At 44.7% G+C, this 20150-nt stretch overlaps 1 protein-coding gene across 2 annotated transcripts in view; it reads left to right on the top strand.

Annotated features, from left to right (window-relative positions):
- The window catches only part of LOC126203079 (PAX-interacting protein 1-like), a 175635-nt gene that overhangs the window by 6021 nt on the left and 149464 nt on the right, over nt 1–20150 (top strand). For both annotated transcript variants that reach the window (XM_049937320.1, XM_049937318.1), the window contains exons 5-6: nt 25–326; nt 7919–8074. In XM_049937320.1, the coding sequence (XP_049793277.1) occupies nt 25–326; nt 7919–8074 (458 nt within the window). The remainder of the gene's footprint in view (nt 1–24; nt 327–7918; nt 8075–20150) is intronic.

The following is a 20150-nucleotide window of genomic DNA, read 5'->3' as shown; positions in this document are numbered from 1 at the left end:
TGAAAAATATTTGCCTTCTTACAGGGGATTTGTCTACAGCTGAAATATTAGGTTTCTCAGATGTGACTAACTTCAAGCAAGAGCAACAGCCACAGCAGCAGCAGCAACAACAACAACAACAACCACCGCCACTGCCACCTCCACAGCAGCAGCAGCAACAACAGCAACATCAACAACAACTATTGCAGCAGCAGGATGGCACTATTCTGTCATTGCCTACGGCATCTCTTGGCATCCAACAGGCAGCTGGAGCAACAGTTAACAAAGCTTCCCTTCTTGAACAACTGAAGCAGCGTATGCCTTGGAACCAGCCACCACAGCAACAGGTATGGTGTCCTGATACTCTTACATAGAAAACATGGTTTGATCTACAATAGTTAACACTTGTAGATTAAATGTCAACTACAGTGATTAAAGGTAACCTTTTGTCACCTCGTGCATAAACTGTTAGCTCAAATTTATTATGACAACTTTGTAGAAGTGACATCCACTGTTTGGCCACAATAAGTTGACTCTTCATAAGTTGGTTTTTGGGAATGGCAGCACGAGACATGCCTTGCCCCTGCATTAGGAATGTTGAGAGTGAGGGGAAAGGCAGTGCTTACTACTTCTGCAATGCTGGTACCGTTACCCGTATTTCGTGCTCATACGAAAGTAGAAGTGACACACACAGAAATATTGACAGCACTTATATACAAATGAATGTCTTTCAATTAGTACCGATTTTCTCCATTACTGGCAGCACCAGCAAAAAGAGTCAGCTTACCGTGGCTAAACAGTGCAGCATGTAGCTCATGGCATATGCCATGCGGGCTAAAATAGCACTTACAGTGTCTGCAGATCTTCGCTTACGTGCTTCTGTTAGCAATTCCTTATTGTAGGTTTCAACCAATTGGGTGATAGTATACAGTAGCCAATGAGAATCACTAATATTTAGCTGATTTTTCAGAATATTTCATGTTTTGCTTGTTTGTGGTTAGGGTAGGACCTAATATTTTGCGTAAAGAGAATGCCAGCAAAGTTAATTTACGAAGCAAAGGAAATTACTTACGGGCAGTGTGATTGGTTACCCATATTCAGCTCATGATTTGTCATTTTCATTCCCTATCATTTATCTATTTCCCATCATTTGTCGAAGGGGACCAACAGATGGCCTTTGTGCATTTTGCTCTCTGCTGCCTTAGGTAAAAAAAAGTGATTTATCTTAAGTTACAAGATGGAGTGATTGTTACTGTTCTACTGGACAAAAATACACTTGGTAGTACAATCATGGGTTTTTAAGTTTGCTCCAGGAGGAGACCGAGCGGATACTACAACACACAAAATATTAGTTCACTTCATTAGAGCATACATAAGAGGAATTACTTAACTTAGTACAGTCCATTTCCACAGGAATGACACCTGTATTTGCAGTTGTCTGATCATTAACATATCAGTTGATATAGACAAAATACAAGTCTCTCGCTTAGAATACTTTTAACCATAACTTTCACATTGAGTTCTGCCTGTTACATTGACCACACAGCTGATCTGCTATAGTCTGCTTAAAATCACTTGATAGTTGACCTCTGTCACTTGCCTCTACAGTGTTGCCACATTATCTGCTGGCTACCACTCAGTAATAGGTAACATGCAAACGTGGCAGGTCACTTCACAAATGCTGATAATGTGTAACGTGGAGCAGTGTTTCAAGTGGCTGCCGCAAGGTATATTGGAAATGTGAGAAGCTCTATTGACAGCTGATTTAAGTGACCAGTGACTGAACTGTGGCAGGAGACTTGTTTTGTAACTCTGAATTTAAACTCTTGTCCTAAACCAACCACAACTTCCTTACATGTTATATATCAGTGGTGGTCAACAGTCTGTGCAGAACTAAAATCATGATTGACTTGTTCACATCTGTTGAAGCTAACCTCTACAAGCAAATTCAAGACAGAAAAAGTTCAGTTTCAGCACTAAAACAAACTGTAATATCTTGCTGTCACCGGTTCCCTGAAACTATCCTCTCACTGGCTACAAGAGCTGCCACATTACCAACTGATGAGCAGTCCTTGTTGGCACTTGGTTCCAGATTATAATAGATACAGATTCTGGGCAAAAAAAGAATGATAGTGAGAAAAGTATAGCAAATAAAAAACTCAATGCAATGAAGAAAATACCATGACAAAGAATTAGGAATTTAAAAAATGACATTGAAACCAGTTAATTGAATAAAAATGATAAACTGTTTTGCTTAGATTTAGAAACAAGAAATTTCACAATGTTTGACGAGATTAGCATACAATGGTCAGGATTTTTAGTGGAGTATATTGTTTGTGGCACTTTATCCTACCACGGTACAAAAATGTGCGACTATATGAGTTATTTACCATATTCGACCTTTTTTGGTCTTTATTGACTGGCCGGCCACCAGTTTAGTCGGTCATTATGTTAACATTATCAATTCAAACTTTCCTGTGCTGGAAGTGAAAGAAAATAAGCGTTATGCAAAAACTAGTTGCACATGCAATTCAGTCTAAACTCAACCTTTACATGCATAATAGTTTCATAGTAACAAGCCCAGACAAACATAAAAATTTAATTATTAATTTAATGCTGTAAAAATTCATGGAATTGTGGGGGTAAACTTTATGCAAACCTCACTTTTACAATTTGTGAGTCTATGAGTAAGATGGTGGCATAATAGCCCAGTGAAAAAAGACCAAAAAAGGTCAAATACAGCAAATAATGAGAGTCGTCACAAATTTTGGTATGTAAAATGGTAGTTGGGAGTGCCACGGACAACATACTAAAAATCTTGACTGATGGGTACTGAGTGTGAGGAAGGAGGTATGTTTGAAAGTCACTTTCGTATAATTTTCTTGAATAACTCAAAAACTACAACCTCTACTGAAAATGTATTACTGTACAAAATTAAACTACATTAAATTTCATACAAATAAAGGTCTTATTCATTTCTTCTCTAGGACTAATAGTTTGTATGAAGAGAGCTATAGAATATTGAAAATTTCGTGTGATAGCTTTAGGTGGCTTTCACAGGACAATTTGAGGTATTTTCCCAGCTTGACAGAGCACAAATGTCCTGTATCAAACTGTTCATCTCCATTTCCTTTACACCACTGTGGTACTTTTTGAATGGTTATTATTTACATCCTATGTATTAGACAGCCCTCGTCTGTCCTATATGCAGTTATCAGTTGCATGGATTGATCACCATGGTCTCATTTCATTAAAATGTGTCTGTGACTCACGAGTAGCTGGCCGTACGAGTGGGCTTTCAAATCACAGGCCGCATCTGTGACGGTTCAGGCCTACTGATATGAAGTCCATCGTTTCCCACTAATTTGTAGGCCTGCCCGTCAGATCTAGTCTCACCAACCTGCCCGGAGGCAACATCTTTTTGTGTGTGGCATGATGCAGCAAATTTTCATGGTTTATCCCAGGATCCTCGGCAGACCAGAGGGCAGGGGCAATGGATTTCAGAGATTGCGACCGTTTCACTACAAGTACATTGTACAGTGCGGCATTTTACAGACATTTTATTTATTCTGTTACATTTTGGCACTTTGAAAGAAGTTCATATATTAGAAAGTATGGACGATAAAAATAAGTAAATTGTGGCAGTCGCTAGAGGTTAGTACTCTGTGTACTCTTATATTTCTAGAAAGAAAAATGCCAATAGTTGTAAAATGAAATGACTGGCATTGATGGCTGGAAGGCTCCATCTGAGGAAGGTTATCTGCGGGCTTGCAAGTCTTCGTTCAGGTGATGGCGCATTGGGTGACTTGCATCTCAGTGATCATAAAATGATCATGAGGACAACACAACACCTTGTCCACGGGTGGAGAAGATCTACCCATCTGGGAATCGAACCCAGGCCCGCTGCACGGTAGGCAAACATGTTACCACTCAGCTAAGCCACAATACCTCTAAAATAATAGACATAATGCAGTGGATAACAACTGATATAATGAATATAGTAGAACCAATATTTCATTGGCGGTCATCTACAGTGTTGGTTTACACAACTCTTCCCCACCTTATACACTTCTTTCGAGAGGCCTATTTTTTTCTGAGGTTATTTCTGAAATCAGTGAAGGTATTTTAAATCTGTCCTGCGACTCCAAGGAAATGAATATTTTTGTCACCAAATATCGTTTGTTTTACTTAAATATTATAACATCATTGGTCTTAATGAAACACACATCTAATTTGGCTTGCTTTCTCGATTAAAAAACAGTTTGTTACAAAAGATGTTGATGTTAGTACCTAAGATTTTTGCTCACATGTTTAGAAATACAGAAGTCCCTACATTTATTTGTCAACTTGTGTCTTTATGCACCCTTGAGATCTCAAAATTTGTTAGGGAAGAATGGTAAAACTTATCTGGAAATCATGGAAATATCAGGGAATTTCACTTGGGGCAACCCTGATGGAGTGCGCTCTTAACTGACTTGATTATGAATCTATATTAAAAATCTTATTCACCTTTACATGATCATTGTGTTCGCTTTTGAGTTTGGTGTATTTCAACTAGATAAATATTGCCTTCTAAGAATAGCACTTTGTTTCTGGCCTGGGTTGTGTTCATGCTTCTTCTGGTGACTATATGAGTGTTGCTGCCTCACTGTTCATGTGCTATCATAGCTTTGAGGTGGTGAAATTGGGTAATATTAGTGTTTTTGATTCAGTGGAAGAAATACTTGATGGTTCTGGCTCAAGAGGGGAAAAATGGATAATTTTGGTACTGAATAAGATTTCTGTGCAGTTGAATGTTGAAGTATGTGATAAAGAAAAGAAGTAATATAGTGTGTCATTTGCAAGAATGTGCCTGCTGAAAGAACATGTATAAAAACAGTTATGGTTGTATAGTGTGTCACAATTTGGTTAAAGGTAAAGAATATGACATTGCAGTTTCTTTTGCACTATCAGCTTCACTACTGTTACTACGTAATACATTCATGGCAGCAGATGAGACACTTAGATGTTAGCAGCTGACTGTCCTCCTGTACACACTTTTCTTGAAATTGGTGATGTGAAGGTATCACTTGACATTTCTCAAAGCTTAACTGTTTCTTCAGCATTTTAATTCATCTTTTTCATTTGTTCTATATAGATGTTTAATAGTTGATGAAGATATGTCACATTTTTTGGGCCAATTCATTTTTGCCTTATTCAAAAAGCAAGCAAGAGAAGTGTGGTATAAAGTTGTTTAGCTGTTTGTAGTGCTTTATCTAGTATGTGATTTTGGATGGGGAAGTGTGTTCAGGGGAAAAAGCATAGGAAGCAAGTGTTGTCAGACCTTTGAATAGACTACTGGAAAATTATTTCTACAAGCCACAAAAGGTTTGAGAGTATTATAAATTGCTTCACTACACATCATTATCGTAGAAGAAGGTGGGCCTCAATGTTTTGCAGGAACATCAACTGTATAAGATTAATATATCACCTACACCTGAGGTACAGGCAAGATTAACCTCAATTTGCTCATTGATAAGGTGGTATTCCAATATTGGAGAGCCTCGGCAATGCTGATGCAAGTTTAAAAGGGCCTAGCAATGGGCTGAAGTGTGGATCAGAATTTGTATCGGGAAGGGAGATGCAATAGGGTAGTCTATGCATCTGCATAGTAAGCAGGAAATCCGGGTTCGAGTCCTTGTGGTGCAAATTCTAATTCATTGTTTCAGACTATATCATTATTGTATTATGAAAAAGATAGATTGCTACTCACTATAGGGAGGAGATGCTGAGTAGCAGGGAGGCACAGTGGAAAGAATGTTATGTATAAGTTTTCAGACAAATTTCTTCTTCGAAAGTAGAAAACAGACACACACACACACACACACACACACACACACACACACACACAGCTGTCTCCAGCCACTGTGGCTAGACTGTGAACTGTGCCTGTGTCTGTTGTGTGTAGTAATCTGGGGTGTGTGGTGGGGGTAAGGAGGTGGCATGAGGTGGGGAGGAGGAGGGTGTAGTGCTGTTTGTGTGATCAGGATATAGTGCAGGGAGGGTTTCCCACCTGTGCATTTAAGAAAAACTGGTTTTGGAAGGAAGAATCCTCCAGTTGGCACAGGCTGTAAAGCTGTCATTGAAGTGAAGCACATTGTGTTGGGCAGCTTGTTGAGTGACTGGCTGGGTCAGCTGTCTCTTGGCCACCGTTTGTCAGTAGCCATTGATGCAGACAAGCAGCTTGTTAGCTGTCATGTCCATGTAGGAAGTAGCACAATGCCTGCAGCTTAGTTTGTAGATCACATGACTGGTTTCACAGATAGGCCTACCTGTGAAGGGATAGGAGATGCCTGTGACTGGATTGGAGTAGGTGGTGGTGGTGGTGGTGGTGGTGGTGGTGGTGTATGAGATAGGTCTTGCATCTAGGTCTATTGCAGTGATATGAGTCATTTGACATGGGATTGACAGCAGAAGTATAATGGGGATGGACCAAGGATATTGTATATTGCATGGAATACCACTGTGGGAGGGGTGGGAAGGATAGTGGATATGATATTCATAATTTCAGGGCGCAACAAGAGGTACAAGTGGAGAATACGACTCAGTTGCTCCAGTCCTGTATGGTGTTGGGTCATGAGGGGGACAGTTTCTTGTGACTGGGCACTGGGTACATGGGATGTTGTAGGCGACTGGAGAGATAAAGCTTGGGAAATCTGTTTCTGTATGAGGTTGGGAGGATAATTTCGGTCCATGAGGGGCTCATTGAGACCCTTGGTCTTCATGTCAATGATTGCTTCGCAGTCTGTGCCATCTGGATCCTCCCTACCAGCACCAGAATGCGCATGAGGGAACTCTTGTGTCGATACATCCTATGGTCCTATGGTCCTGTAATCCCCCTTGCCTCAATGTTGGTAATCCCTGTCCATCTATGTACCCCTTCCCTGCTCCCATTCCAACATTGCACAGCCTCCTACTCTGCTAACACGCCACTTATTTCCCCCCTTCTCTACTCGCTTACCTGCCCCCCTGCTCTTCACCCCGAACATCATGACTGCATCTAGCAGCCCTACACTGTCCCCACTATGCCCAACAGCACTATACCTTCCCCAATTCGAACCAACCAACCCTGCAACCCCCCCGCCCTCCCCCCCTCCCCCCTTGCACTATGCCTCCTCCTTAGCCCATCACCCACTACAGGTTGTTGGACACTTCAGACACATGCACCTTTCGTAGCCCAGTCACAGCTGCCAGAGAGAATGGTCGTGTGTGTGTGTGTGTGTGTGTGTGTGTGTGTGTGTGTGTGTGTGTGTGTGTGTGTGTGTTTCCTACTTTGTAATAAGGTCTTTTGGCTGAAAATTTAAGTATAACAGTCTTTTCGTTGTGCCTGTCTGCGACTCAGTGTGTCCTCTATTTGGTGAGTAGCAATCTGTCCTTTCCATAATACTGTTGTAATACTATCCTGAACTTTCCATTGTTTGAAAACATTTGAGAGGTTATTTGCTACACAAACATAAACTTTATGCCAATCTTATTCCATGTATTCAGATTATGTTTCAGGAAGAATGGCTTTTTGTATACAACTTCAAGCTTTATCAAACTGAAAAAATATTTGTTGAAAATTGATTATTTTACTTGTCCAACAGTAATGAAATTGCGTGGTAAATTGTCTTGCACATGGCTTACAGATGTCTGTATAGACTGAGCTACAACAGTTTTGTAATTCAATTTTCTTTTCCCTTTCTTTATTTTTCCAGGTCATGAAAAATTAGTGGTTTGTCTTTAAGACTTTTGGGATACAAAGCAACGTGACAAATACACACTCAGTGGGAAGGGACACCAATACTTTTAAACTTGAATTTTGAAATTTGAAACGTCTGGAAAATATTGTACAAAGTAATGTTTTTGGACAGCAGCAAATGTTTACTACTAATTTCTGATAAAACATAATTTTTTCCAGGCAACTCCTCAGCTACAACAGTTGCAACTAATACAGCAGCAGCAGCCCCAGCAGCAACGGGTTATGCAACCTCAGGCTGCAATGCTGCGGCAGCAGGCTCTCCTTCAACAGCAGAGAGTCATTCAGCCACCTGGGCCTCCTTGGAGGCAAGTTGGGGTTAGTATGACCACATCAGACTGTAATCCATATAAGTAAAACTTACTTTCCACCAACCTGTAATAAGGGCCTGAAAAATATGCGTGAATATAGATACAAAATTATTTAATAAACACCATTTTGTAGTTAGTATATTGTATCCAGATAAACAATTTTTTCAGTGATAGTATAAAATAGCTTTATTTTCTGTACATAAATATAAAAATATTTACTAATTTCGCTTAAATATAGTGATGTTACACAACACTTGGTGAAGCTGTTATATCCTGTTGTGGACAACAAACACACAAATGGAGAAGGGTGCCCAGATAGTCAAGAACAATAGAACTTTATGATTACAGAGAAAGTACACAATTCATTTCACAGCTGAAACAGCTTCTCAAATTCAACAACTGTTTGCAGCTTTGCTTCTCCTTGGCTATCTAACCTGTTCGCGTCGAGGCCCATCAAACACTGAATTCTTCCCACGGTGTTACTTACACTAGGTTGCTCGATGGTCTGACCGAGGCAGAAATCCAAACATACCTCTCTGATCATGGTGTCATTGCATTCCATCAGATGATGAAAAAGGTAGATGCATCCTTTGTGCCTACATGCACTCTTTTTTTCACTTTTGATAGAGTGGTGCTTCTGTCCAAGATCAAAGCACATTATGAAATTATCACAGTCTGACCATACATTCTGAACCTGTTACGCTGCCACCAGTGTCATCATTTCAACCCCATTCTAATGTCCCAAAAACAAAGATGATGTAACTTACGAAACGAAAGCGTTGGCATGTTGATAGACACACAAACAAACACAAATACACACATAAAACTCAAGCTTTCGCAACCAACGGTTGATACCTGTCCAAATGTGTAATCTGTTGTAGGGATGCTCATGAGGTCAATTGTCAGCCTCTTCCTACCCTCTGTATCATGCTACCTCCTATTGAGATTGTCCCACGTATCTCTATGAGTGGGCTGCCCAGGAGACCTGGCTGAAGGAAAAAGTGCCTTACACGGTCGCTTGCAAGTTTTTGGCTAGTCGGAAACCCTGTGTTCTACCATCCTCCATCTACAGTACTGTTCGTGCTACATCTCGATCCACGAAGGACAGGGCCACACAGACATGCAACCTTAAATTTAGCACCGCGGTTGTGAAATCACCCAGCATCATGGTAGCATCCCCGTCTCCTTCTCCAGCTGTGTAACAAGCCATGAAACTTTCGCTTCATGGTGAGGAGTAACTAGGTACACAACTGGCAAGCCGGAAAGGACAGAAGGAATACTCCCGTGAAGGCTTCCTACATCCCTCCAGCCAGCAAACATCTGAGTTCCTTTGCAAACCTGAAAGGCTCTAAGAAGTCAAACAAAGGCAAATGGTCTTATCCTTTGCCGAATCGAAAATCCTCTTCTATAGTGTCGCCATGTGATACCCTCTCCCGTCTGACCTCCGTGTCGCTGGTGTGCACCACCAGCTGTTTATCTGCCCTGGACTCCGCAGGCCGACAGAAGGAGAATGCTGATGCTTCTGTGGAGCTCTTGAAGCAGGATCCTCCTGCCCCTGTGCTGTGTAGCAGCAAGTTCGAATGCTGACACTCGGCAGCTGCTGAGGTGACACCCCTTCATTATTTCCTGGTCATGACTCTCCTCCAGTGGACTGTTTGTGGTCTTCAATTCAACAAGAGGATTTACGGCTGCTCTTACAATTGCTGTCTTCAATTCAACAAGAGGATTTATGGCTGCTCTTACAATTGCTGCGTCCACCTGTCCTCTGCCTCTACGAAACAATATAGCGTCCTCACGACCGTTTTGAGCTATCGCATTTCTTCTCAGACCGTTTTGACCTTACCCCGAGGAGCTGTCCTTTTTTTTTTTTAAATCTCATAGGGGAGTCGTGCTGCTCATACGGGATGATGTTCGTAGTCATCTTCCAGACTACCTGCCTTCAAGCTGTTGCAGTTCACCTTTTCCTTCATCACTGTACATTTTCGCTTTGTACCGTTTACTCCCCTCCGTCATTTGATGTCACCAGGACAGACTTCCTCCAACTTATTGGGCAGCTACCTCATCCCTTTCTGCTGCTCGGTGACTTTAATGCGCACCATCCTCTTTGGGGTTCTCCCAGAACCTATCTTGAGAGGTGCCCTCTGGGGTGACCTTCTCAATCAGCTTAACCTCTTCTGCCTTAACACAGGGACACCCACCTTCCTTTCAGGCTCCACACACACCTATTCCCATTTGGACCTATCCTTCTGCACTGCCCAGCTTGCCCATCGTCTGAAGTCCGTTCTCTCTGACTCATACTTGTGCGACCATTTCCCGTGTGCTATCCATTTACTGACTCTTACCCAAATGGCAACTAAGGCTGACTGGAGGCTTTATTCCTCCCTGGCGACCTTTGATGAACGACATTTCCCCAGTTGTGTTGACCAGGTAGAATCGTTTAGAAACTTTATTCTTACCACTGCCCAACATTCTATTCCTCACACTTCCTTTTTACTGTGCCTTGTCTTGTTCCTTTGGTGGACTGAGGCGTGGCATGTCGCAATTCACGACTGGAGACGTGCTCTCTGCATTTGTAACTGTCATCCTATGATGGCAAACTCCATTCATTACAAACGATTGCTTGCACAGTATCATCGCATTCCTCGAGATAGCAAAAAAACCTAACTGGATTTCATTCACTAGTTCTTCTAACAGTTACAGTCTCTCCTCTGGCAGCTCTCTGGGACTAAGATCTAGTCCCAAACTTCTGGCTTGACAGTAGCAGAAGAGGTCATCATGGATCCTACTGCTATCTCCATCACCTTGGGCCGCCATTTTGCGGAGGTTTCGAGTTCCACCCATTATCACCCTGCCTTCCTTCATCGGAAATGAACAGTGGTGGCTCTGGCGGTACCCTTCTTTTCTCAGAATCGTGAGTGCTACACTGACATCTGTGCTATGAGGGAGCTAGGTCATGCTCTCACTTCATCCTGATGCTCTGCCCCAGAGCCAGACGATGTTCACATTCAGCTGTTACAGCACCTTTCTCTTGCGGGCAAGCATTTTCTGCTTCATACGTATACCTGTGTCTGGGCAGAGGGCATGTTTCCCAGACACTTGCGTGAAGCCACTGTCACACCCATTTCTAAGCACAGTAAGGACAAACACCTTCCTTCCAGCTACCGCCCCATTTCACTTACCAGCTGTGTTTGCAAGGTGATCTTCAACATTCTTCTGTAGAACCACATTTCAAAAACTTCTATTCTCATCTTGTTTGAATTGCTAATATTCCACATTTTACTTCCGCACAAGGCTGCACACCAGAAAAACATGTTCAGAAAGGACTTCCTAACATTTAATTTTATTTAAGTCCTGTTTTTCAGGTATGCTTTCCTTGCTATTGCCAGGCTGCATTTTTATCCTCTCTACTTTGGATTCATCAGTTATATTTTGCTACCCAGACAGCAAAAGTCGTGTAATAGTTTTACTTTCTAATTTCCTACTCTAATTACCTCAATATTCCCTCCTCCTCCTCCTCCTCCTCCTCCTCCTCCTCCATCTTTTCTTGTGCCTGTGTCTCGCATCTTAGGGGGTTGGTATGGTTACTGTTGGCTTTGGTGTAGCTAATTTAATGTGTAGCTGTATACCCTTCCTGTTGCCACACTCTTGTCTCCCGAAGTGGAATGTGTGTACCCAAATGATCTGTAGATAGTGTTATCAATGAGAAAGATTGTGAAAGTTTTCCAAACATTTGCAAATTGTGTAACTGAGGCATGACTTGGATACCATAACAGTATTTGGCTAATGAACTGGGGCAACTGCCTAAAAACAACATCCAGGCTGGCCAGCTACCTCACCATTCTGGACATGATGCTCTAACATTGTGAATGTAAATTTCATTTTAAATTTCTCCTTAATTTCCTTTATTGCTTGCTCAGTGTACAGGCTGAATAAAATGGGGGTAAGGCTACAACCCAGATGGTGTTGCTTTTTGCTGAGACGACGACCTTGGACATTTTTGCACCTAAGATCCAGCATGGTAGCCAGTCCGTTGTGGTGGGGCCGCCATGTACCCTGTTGGTTGTAGCCCCCTGAACACAGGGATCACTCTGCTGATGCCTGTGCCGTTAACTCCCCATGTATGCCAAGGAGTAGATGCCTATCCTCCTGGGGTATCGGGACTCCCGGCAATGGCCATCCTGCCAGCTGGCCCTTGCTGAGGCTGGGTGGCGCCCGTGGGTAGGGCCCTTGGTTGGAGTACTTGGCATCAAGGCGGATGGCCCGCAATGAAGCGTGGTACACCATCTCTTGCTGGTGGCCAGCCTCCAGCAGTCTCTAAGCGTTCTCGGGCTCAATTTAATGCTCAGAAATACGATCCGAAAATGTTCCCGTCCCAGGCCACACCGTGGGAGAAGCGTAAGTCTCAGGATGGCAGTAACAGTTATTCGCCGCAGTTCCTAGTTTGTAGGAGAGCTGATGGGGAGTCTTTCGTGTCCACAAAGCCTCAGTTCTTCGTCAAGCATTTAGAGGACAAGTTTGGGGAGGTGGAGGGCTTGTCCAAAATGCGCTTTGGGTCAGTACTGATACAAACGGCATCCTCTGCCCAGTCACAACGGTTACTAGTTTGTGACAAGTTGGGGGATGTTGCCGTTACGATCACGCCCCATAAGAGTTTAAGTATGGTCCAGGGTATTATTTACCATAGGAACCTTCTTTTGCAGTCTGATGACGAACTGCGCGCCAATTTAGAGCGCCAAGGTGTCCATTTCGTCCGGCGCGTTTATCGGGGTCCGAAGGATACTCAGATTGCTACTGGTGCCTTCATCTTGGCCTTCGAGGGTGATACGTTACCGAAGAAGGTCAAAGTGATGGTCTACCGATGTGATGTCAAGCCCTATATCCTTCCCCCGATGCGGTGCTTTAAGTGCTGGAAGTTCGGACATATGTCTTCCCGCTGCACTTCCAGCCTCACATGTCGAGATTGCGGAAGCCCATCACATCCCAATACTCCATGTGGCCCTCCTCCCATCTGTGTCAACTGCGGAGAGCCTCATTCACCTTGCTCGCCAGACTGCAGGATCTTACAGAAAAAGCGCAAAATATCATGGAATATAAGACCCTGGACCGACTGACCTATACTGAGGCCAAGAGGAAATATGAACAACTACATCCTGTGCGAATGACTTCCTCCTATGCTGCTGCATCGACAACTGTGTTAGCCTCATCAGTTCACCATATTCCAGCCAAATCACAGAGCCGTACAACTCCACATGCCCCCTTGCCTGTGGGGGGCTCTCCCAACCCCGTTGCAGCTCCTGCGCCACCTACCTCGGGAGCAACACCCTCCCACCCATCGGGGACGTCCGCTTCTCAGCCAGAGAAGCGTCCAACTTCTTGGGCTACCCTCGCTCGGAAGGGGTTCCTTGGGTCCCTCCCTTCCCAGGTTTCCACCAGCGGGAAGGATGACACCCGACAGTGGCATAAGTTCCCACCAGGGGCTGGTCGTAGGGTTTCGCGATCCTCCTCCGTCCCAGAGACTGAATCAGTGAAGCCCTCCCAGCCGGTGAAACCCAAGGTTCAGCGAGAGACGTCAAAGACGTCTAAGGCCAAAGAACCTGCAGTGGCACCCACCCCACCGCACCCTTCGAGCTCTGCATCTGAGGATGAGGTGGTGATCCTGGTGTCCACTGAGGACCTCGATCTCGCCGGTCCCTCGGACGCAATGGATAGCACTTGCACAGGTGCTCAAGTGGAGGCAGCAGGTGGCCCAGCGGCCTAATCTGCCTCCCCAGTCCCGTCACGCCTTTCTCAGCCATGGACAATATCATCCTCCAGTGGAACGGCAGCGGTTTCTTCCACCATCTTGCTGAGCTCCGACAACTTATCAGCCTTCACCCTTCCCTCTGCATTGCTCTTCAAGAAACTTGGTTTACAGCAATGCGAACCCCCGCCCTCCGTGGCAATCGGGGGTATTATAGGAACCGGGCAGCTTATGAAAGGGTATCTGGTGGCGTCTTCGTCTACGTCCTTCACTCCCTTCACAGCGAGTCTGTCCCTCTACAGACACCTTTAGAGGCTGTCGCTGTTCGGGTGTGGACGCCACAGGCTGTTACTGTCTGCAGTCTCTATCTTCCACCGGATGGTGATGTCCCGCAGCGTGTCCTGGCTGCGCTGATAGCCCAATTGCCGCCACATTTCCTGTTATTGGGCGACTTCAACGCCCATAACCCTCTGTGGGGTGGGTCAGTGGCAACAGGTCGAGGCGCCACTGTCGAGCATGTATTGACACAGCTTGATCTTTCCCTTTTAAATGATGGTGCCTTCACACATTTCAGTGTGGCGCATGGAACACACTCAACCATCGACCTTTCGATCTGCAGCCCTAGCCTCTTACCGTCTGTCCAACGGAGTGTGCATGACGACCTGTGTGATAGTGACCACTTCCCGATCTTTCTGTCACTGCCACAGTGTCGCTCTTCTGGGCGCCCTTGCAGATGGGCTATGAATAAGGCTGACTGGGACTTGTTCTCCTCGGTTGCCACTATTGTGCCTCTTTCTAATGAAGCCATTGATGCGGTGGTTCACTCGGTCACCACCTGCATTGTTACTGCCACAGAATCTGCCATTCCCCATTCTCCTGGGTCCCCTCAGCGGAGGACTTTGTCTTGGTGGTCGCCTGCAATCGCTGAGGCGATTAAAGATCGCAGGCGGGCACTCCAGCGTCACAAGCGGCATCCCTCAAATAGAAAACCTCGTCGCCTTCAAACGGCTGTGTGCGCGGGCCCGCCGCATCATTCGCCAACACAAGCTTGAGTGCTGGGAACGGTATGTTTCCACCATTGGCCTCCATGTCTCTCCATCGCAGGTCTGGGCCAAGATTAGACGCCTCTATGGCTATCGGACCCCTGTCAGCGTCCCTGTGCTGTCACTGAATGGGGCAATTTGTACTGACTCCGACAGAATTACAAACCGCTTAGCAGACCATTTTGCTCTCAGTTCTGCATCTGTGAATTACCCACTGGCCTTCTGCTCCATTAAAGAGCGGTTGGAACATCGGAGCCTTTCATTTCACACCCGCCATCCTTAATCCTACCATGTCCCATTCAGTGAGTGGGAATTCCACAGTGCCCTAGCCACTTGCCCTGATACAGCTCCGGAGCCAGATCGCATCCACTGTCAGATGCTGAAACACCTCTCGGTGGAATGCCAGCGACACCTCCTCTACCTTTACAACCATATCTGGGTCGAGGGTGAGTTCCCGTCGCAATGGCAGGAAAACATTGTTATCCCTGTTTTGAAACCTGGCAAGAACACATTGGAGGTGGACATCTACCGCCCCATTAGCCTCACCAACGTTCTTTGCAAGTTGCTCGAACCCATGGTGAGCCGGCGATTGAACTGGGTACTTAAGTCTCGGGGCCTTGTGGCTCCGTCTCAGGGTGGGTTCTGTAAAGGCCGCTCTGCCACCAATAATCTGGTGAGCCTGGAGTCAGCCATCCGTATGGCCTTTGCCCGCCGTCAGCACCTCATCACTGTTTTTTTGACATGCGGAAGGCATACGTTACAACATGGCGCCATCACATCCTCTCTACGCTTCATGGTTGGGGTCTTCGGGGTCCACTGCCGATTTTCCTACAAATTTTCTGTCACATCGTACCTTCCGCGTGCAAGTCGCAGCCTCCCATAGTTTCTCTCGAGTTCAGTAGAACGGGGTACCACAGGGATCTATCCTAAGTGTCTGCCTGTTTTTAATTGCAATTAATGGGCTCGCTACGGCGATGGAAACGTCTGTCTCAGCTTCCTTGTATGCTGACGACTTCTGCCTCTACTATAGCTCCATTGGCATTGCAGCTGCTGAACGTCAGCTGCAGGGCGATATCCGCAAGGTGCAGTCTTGGGCTGTAGTGCATGGCTTCCAGTTTTTGGCTGCAAAGACCTGTGTTATGCATTTCTGCCGGCGACGAACCGTTCATCCTGAGCTGCGGCTTTATCTTGCCAGCGAACTTCTTGCTGTGGTGGAGACACATCGGTTTTTGGGTGTGGTTTTTGGTACCCAGTTGACTTGGCTCCCACATATTCAGCAGCTTAAACAGATGTGTTGGCGGCATCTTAATGCTCTGCGATGCTTGAGCCACACCAGCTGGGGCACTGACTGCTCTACCCTCTTACGTCTCTACCAGGTGTTAATCCAGTCCAGTCTGGATTATGGGAGCATGGCTTATGGTTCAGCATCCCCATCTGCGTTGCAGGTTCTGGACCCAAACCTTCACAGCGGGATCCGACTTGCCACTGGTGCTTTCCAGACCAGCCCTGTGGACAGCGTACTTGTGGAGGCAGGTGTCCCTCCACTGCGGTTATGGTGCCAACGTTTATTGGCCGCTTATGCTACGCATGTTTGTAGCTTGCCCGGGCATCCTAATTATCGTCTTCTGTTCCCACAGTCGGTCGTCCATCTCCAAGAACGTCGGCCCCGGTCGGGTTGTACGATCGCGGTCTGCGTCAGAGAGCTTCTCTCTGGGCTTGGGGTTTTCCCTCTTCCACCTCCTTTCCGGGCCCTTCTGCGTACACCCCCGTGGTGTGTGCCTCGCCCTTGCCTTCAGCTCGAATTGGCACAGGGCCCAAAGGACTCAGTCCATCTGGAGGCCTTCCACTGCCGCTTTCTTTCCATCCTTGCCACATATCAGGGCTCTGCCGTTGTTTACTCTGACGGTTCGTTGGTTGCTGGTCATGTCGGTTATGCTCTGACTCTAGGGGACCACTATGAACAACATTCATTGCCGGCTGGCTGTAGCATTTTCACTGCTGAGCTGGTCGCCATCTTTCGTGCCCTAGAGTATATCTGCTCCTGCTCAGGTGAGTCCTTCATTACCTGTAGTGACTCCCTGAGCAGTTTACGAGCTATTGACCAGTGCTTCCCTCACTCTCGTCTGGTGATGGCTGTCCAGGAGTCCCTCCATACTCTTGCCTGTTGCAGCTGCTTTGTGGTCTTTGTGTGGACCCCAGGCCATGTTGGGATACCCGTCAATGACCATGTTGACAGTCTGGCCAAACAGGCCACTAGTAAACCATCTCTGGACATTGGCCTCCCAGAGACTGATTTGCGAGCGATCTTATGCTGCAAAGTTTTCGAACTTTGGCACACTGAATGGCGCAACCTGACCACGCCAAACAAACTCCGTCACATCAAGGAGACGACGGATGTGTGGCGGTCATCCATGCGAGCCACTTGCAGGGACTCAGTAGTCCTTTGTAGGCTCCTCATTGGCCACACCCGCTTGACACACAGCTATTTACTGCGCAATGAGGACCCGCCTCTGTGTCGCTGTGGGTCGGCTTTGACAGTGGTCCACATTTTGTTGGCCTGTCCCCTTTTAACTGTGCTCAGGCAGACGTTTGCACTGCCTGATACGCTTCCTGCCCGTTTAAAAGATGACACTGCTATGGCAGGCTTAATTTTGCATTTTATTCGGGCAGGGGGCTTTTATCACTTAATCTGTTTGTCCTTTTTGTTTTGATTCTGGCCTTTGGCCTACAATTTTAGTCTGAGTTTTTAGTGTGTTTCTCGGTGGTTGGCATTTCCTTTTTTGTTGGCCAACCACTGCCACACTCTGTGAGATTTTAATTCCTTTTGTCTGGTCTCTGTCTAAGTCTTTCTTGTCCTGTGTAGTCTTTTCCATTGTTGTTTTTATTCTGTGTGGGTGTTTTTCAGTTTTGGAAAAAGGGACCGATGACTGTAGCAGTCTGGTCCCTTTAATCCCCCAAACCAACCAACCAACCAACAAACCAACAATGGCTTGTGTATGCATTGATTGTTGGATGGTTATGCAATGATTCTCTTCATCTCAACTTTGAAAATTAAGCTTTTTGACATAGCCAATCAATAGAAAATGTGCCTCATCACTAAAGATGACATTCCTCGCAATGTTGCACCCACATTTCGGTTTTCCAACACCGAACTTGCAAATTCAAAATGCCGGAAATGGTCAATTGGCAGTATTTGTGGCCTAAGTTGATTCATGTAGGTATCTCGATGAAAATCCTGTGTCAGAATTTGCTGCATGGCTCTCCTTAAACTGTTCATTTCTTGTTATCAAGGTTTGGAGACTTGGACTATGCTGTCATTTACTGATGGAATATTTTCAGCAGACTGGCTATTACAGTGTCACTTTGATGTCTCAACATCAGTACCTGAACCACTTTCCTCAAATTTTTCAATGACTCAGTAAACTGTCAATGAGCCAGGTATGTTTTGCTGACTGAAAATTTGTGCGTTACTTGCAAAATATCTTTGAAGTTTTCCCACACTTGTAAAAAGTTTTGTCAATGACAGTGCATTGCTTCAGCATGTATAAAGTGAATCATTTTCATTGGTTTGTCATGTAGAAAGATGAGAACTGAACAGTAGCAAGTGTTGCTTACTGATTGAAACAATAATAGTGTGCAATTAAAATTGTGCATTTCTCAGAGTCCCGTCCCTCCCCCTTCGCACCACTGTGACCATTCATTTCATTGTGCTAAGTTGCATACAATTTCTACCTAACTGCGAAGCCCCAGTAAAACCATGGTTTGTATCCTGCACCAGTATATGCAACACGAGATGTGTTATAAAAAATAGTGAGCTTTGGAGTAGCACGTCTACTGCAGAGGAAGCATGCTGTGGCTACTGAGTGTCCATAATGGCAGATTTAGATAACAAACTTCTGCTGGCCATGTTTTACTATGACTGATTGTTGCCAATCTACAGCCACCGAAGTGAGCACATGCACAAGCTGTTTGTCGGATTAGTGAGAAAATGCCCTGTGTGTGTGTGTGTGTGTGTGTGTGTGTGTGTGTGAAATTTTGCTACGTACTTGGGAAAAGAGTTCCTCATGTAAAATAGTTGCTCCTCGATCAGGGTGATGTTGGTGTGATGTTTAACTATGAAGGCGTTGTCCATCAGGAATTTGTACCACCTGGTAAACAAGGAAGTCCGTCAGCAATTTTAATGTGTTTGAGGAATACCGTGTGCAGTAAGAGGGCTGAGTGAAGAGGAATCAGACTTGGACATTTTATAATTACAGTGCACTCGCTGAAATGTCGCTTCTTGTCTGCCGCTATCTGGCAAAACATTAGACTCCCATTGTGCCTCATCCATCTTATTCTCTGGACCTAGCGGGCATAGTCCTATTTCCCAAACTTGAAAACACGGCGAAAGAATATTGTTTTTCAAACCATAGAGGATATACAGGACAATGTGACACCCCATAAACAGCGTTTTAGGAGGCTTACCAGAAATGGAAGAAACCTTGGATCTGGTGTATTGTCAGTGGAGGGGACTCCTGTGACGGGGGGGGGGGGGGGGGGGGACAGTGCTTTAAATGTATTAATGTATTACAATGAGCACTAGAGATGTTATAATGAAAGTTTAGACTTATTTTGAACACACCTTATGCATTAATCTGCACCACAAGTTAAAAGAAATTTTTATATACATCAGTAATTATTAAGTGGGAAAGAGTTATATCATCTTTCCAAATGTCTGGGGTTCAGTACTCAATCTGTACTAGAAAGTTTTTCTGTCACGACCACTTTTTTTTATTTGTTAATGTAAAAAATTATTATTTGAACTGCTGGTCCACTTTAACTATTCTTATCTACTTGTAACTGTCTTAGTGAGTCATTTTGAAAGTTGAAAGAAAGGAAAGGGATCACGTCAAATATGACAATGTTTATTAAATACTGTAGTATGTAATTAACTTAGTTTTACCATTAAGGATGTTCGCCTTGTGACCTCTTTTCAAGATTATCCGTTCCATTAAACTAATGTAATTGTACATGCCATTGAACTGTTCTTCCAAGTCCTTTGCAGTTTCTGACAGAGTTATATTGTCATCTGCAAACTTCAAAATTTTTGCAGGGCTGTAATGTATTGAAATCATGTGATGATGACTTACTAAGAATTGAAACCAGTTGTGATATTTGTTCAAACTGAGACTGAAAAATACTATTCAACAATTTCCTTGCAGTTTTTATTTTTTCTACTTTAATTCATTTCCTAAAATTCCCTTAGGTTTTTCTTACTGTTTGCTCAATATAAGGTCAGGCTGTAGTGCAGCGTAGTAAGC

Source organism: Schistocerca nitens, chromosome 9 (assembly GCF_023898315.1).
Source record: "Schistocerca nitens isolate TAMUIC-IGC-003100 chromosome 9, iqSchNite1.1, whole genome shotgun sequence".
Lineage (NCBI taxonomy): Eukaryota > Metazoa > Arthropoda > Insecta > Orthoptera > Acrididae > Schistocerca > Schistocerca nitens.
This window is presented reverse-complemented; position numbering and strand designations above follow the sequence as displayed.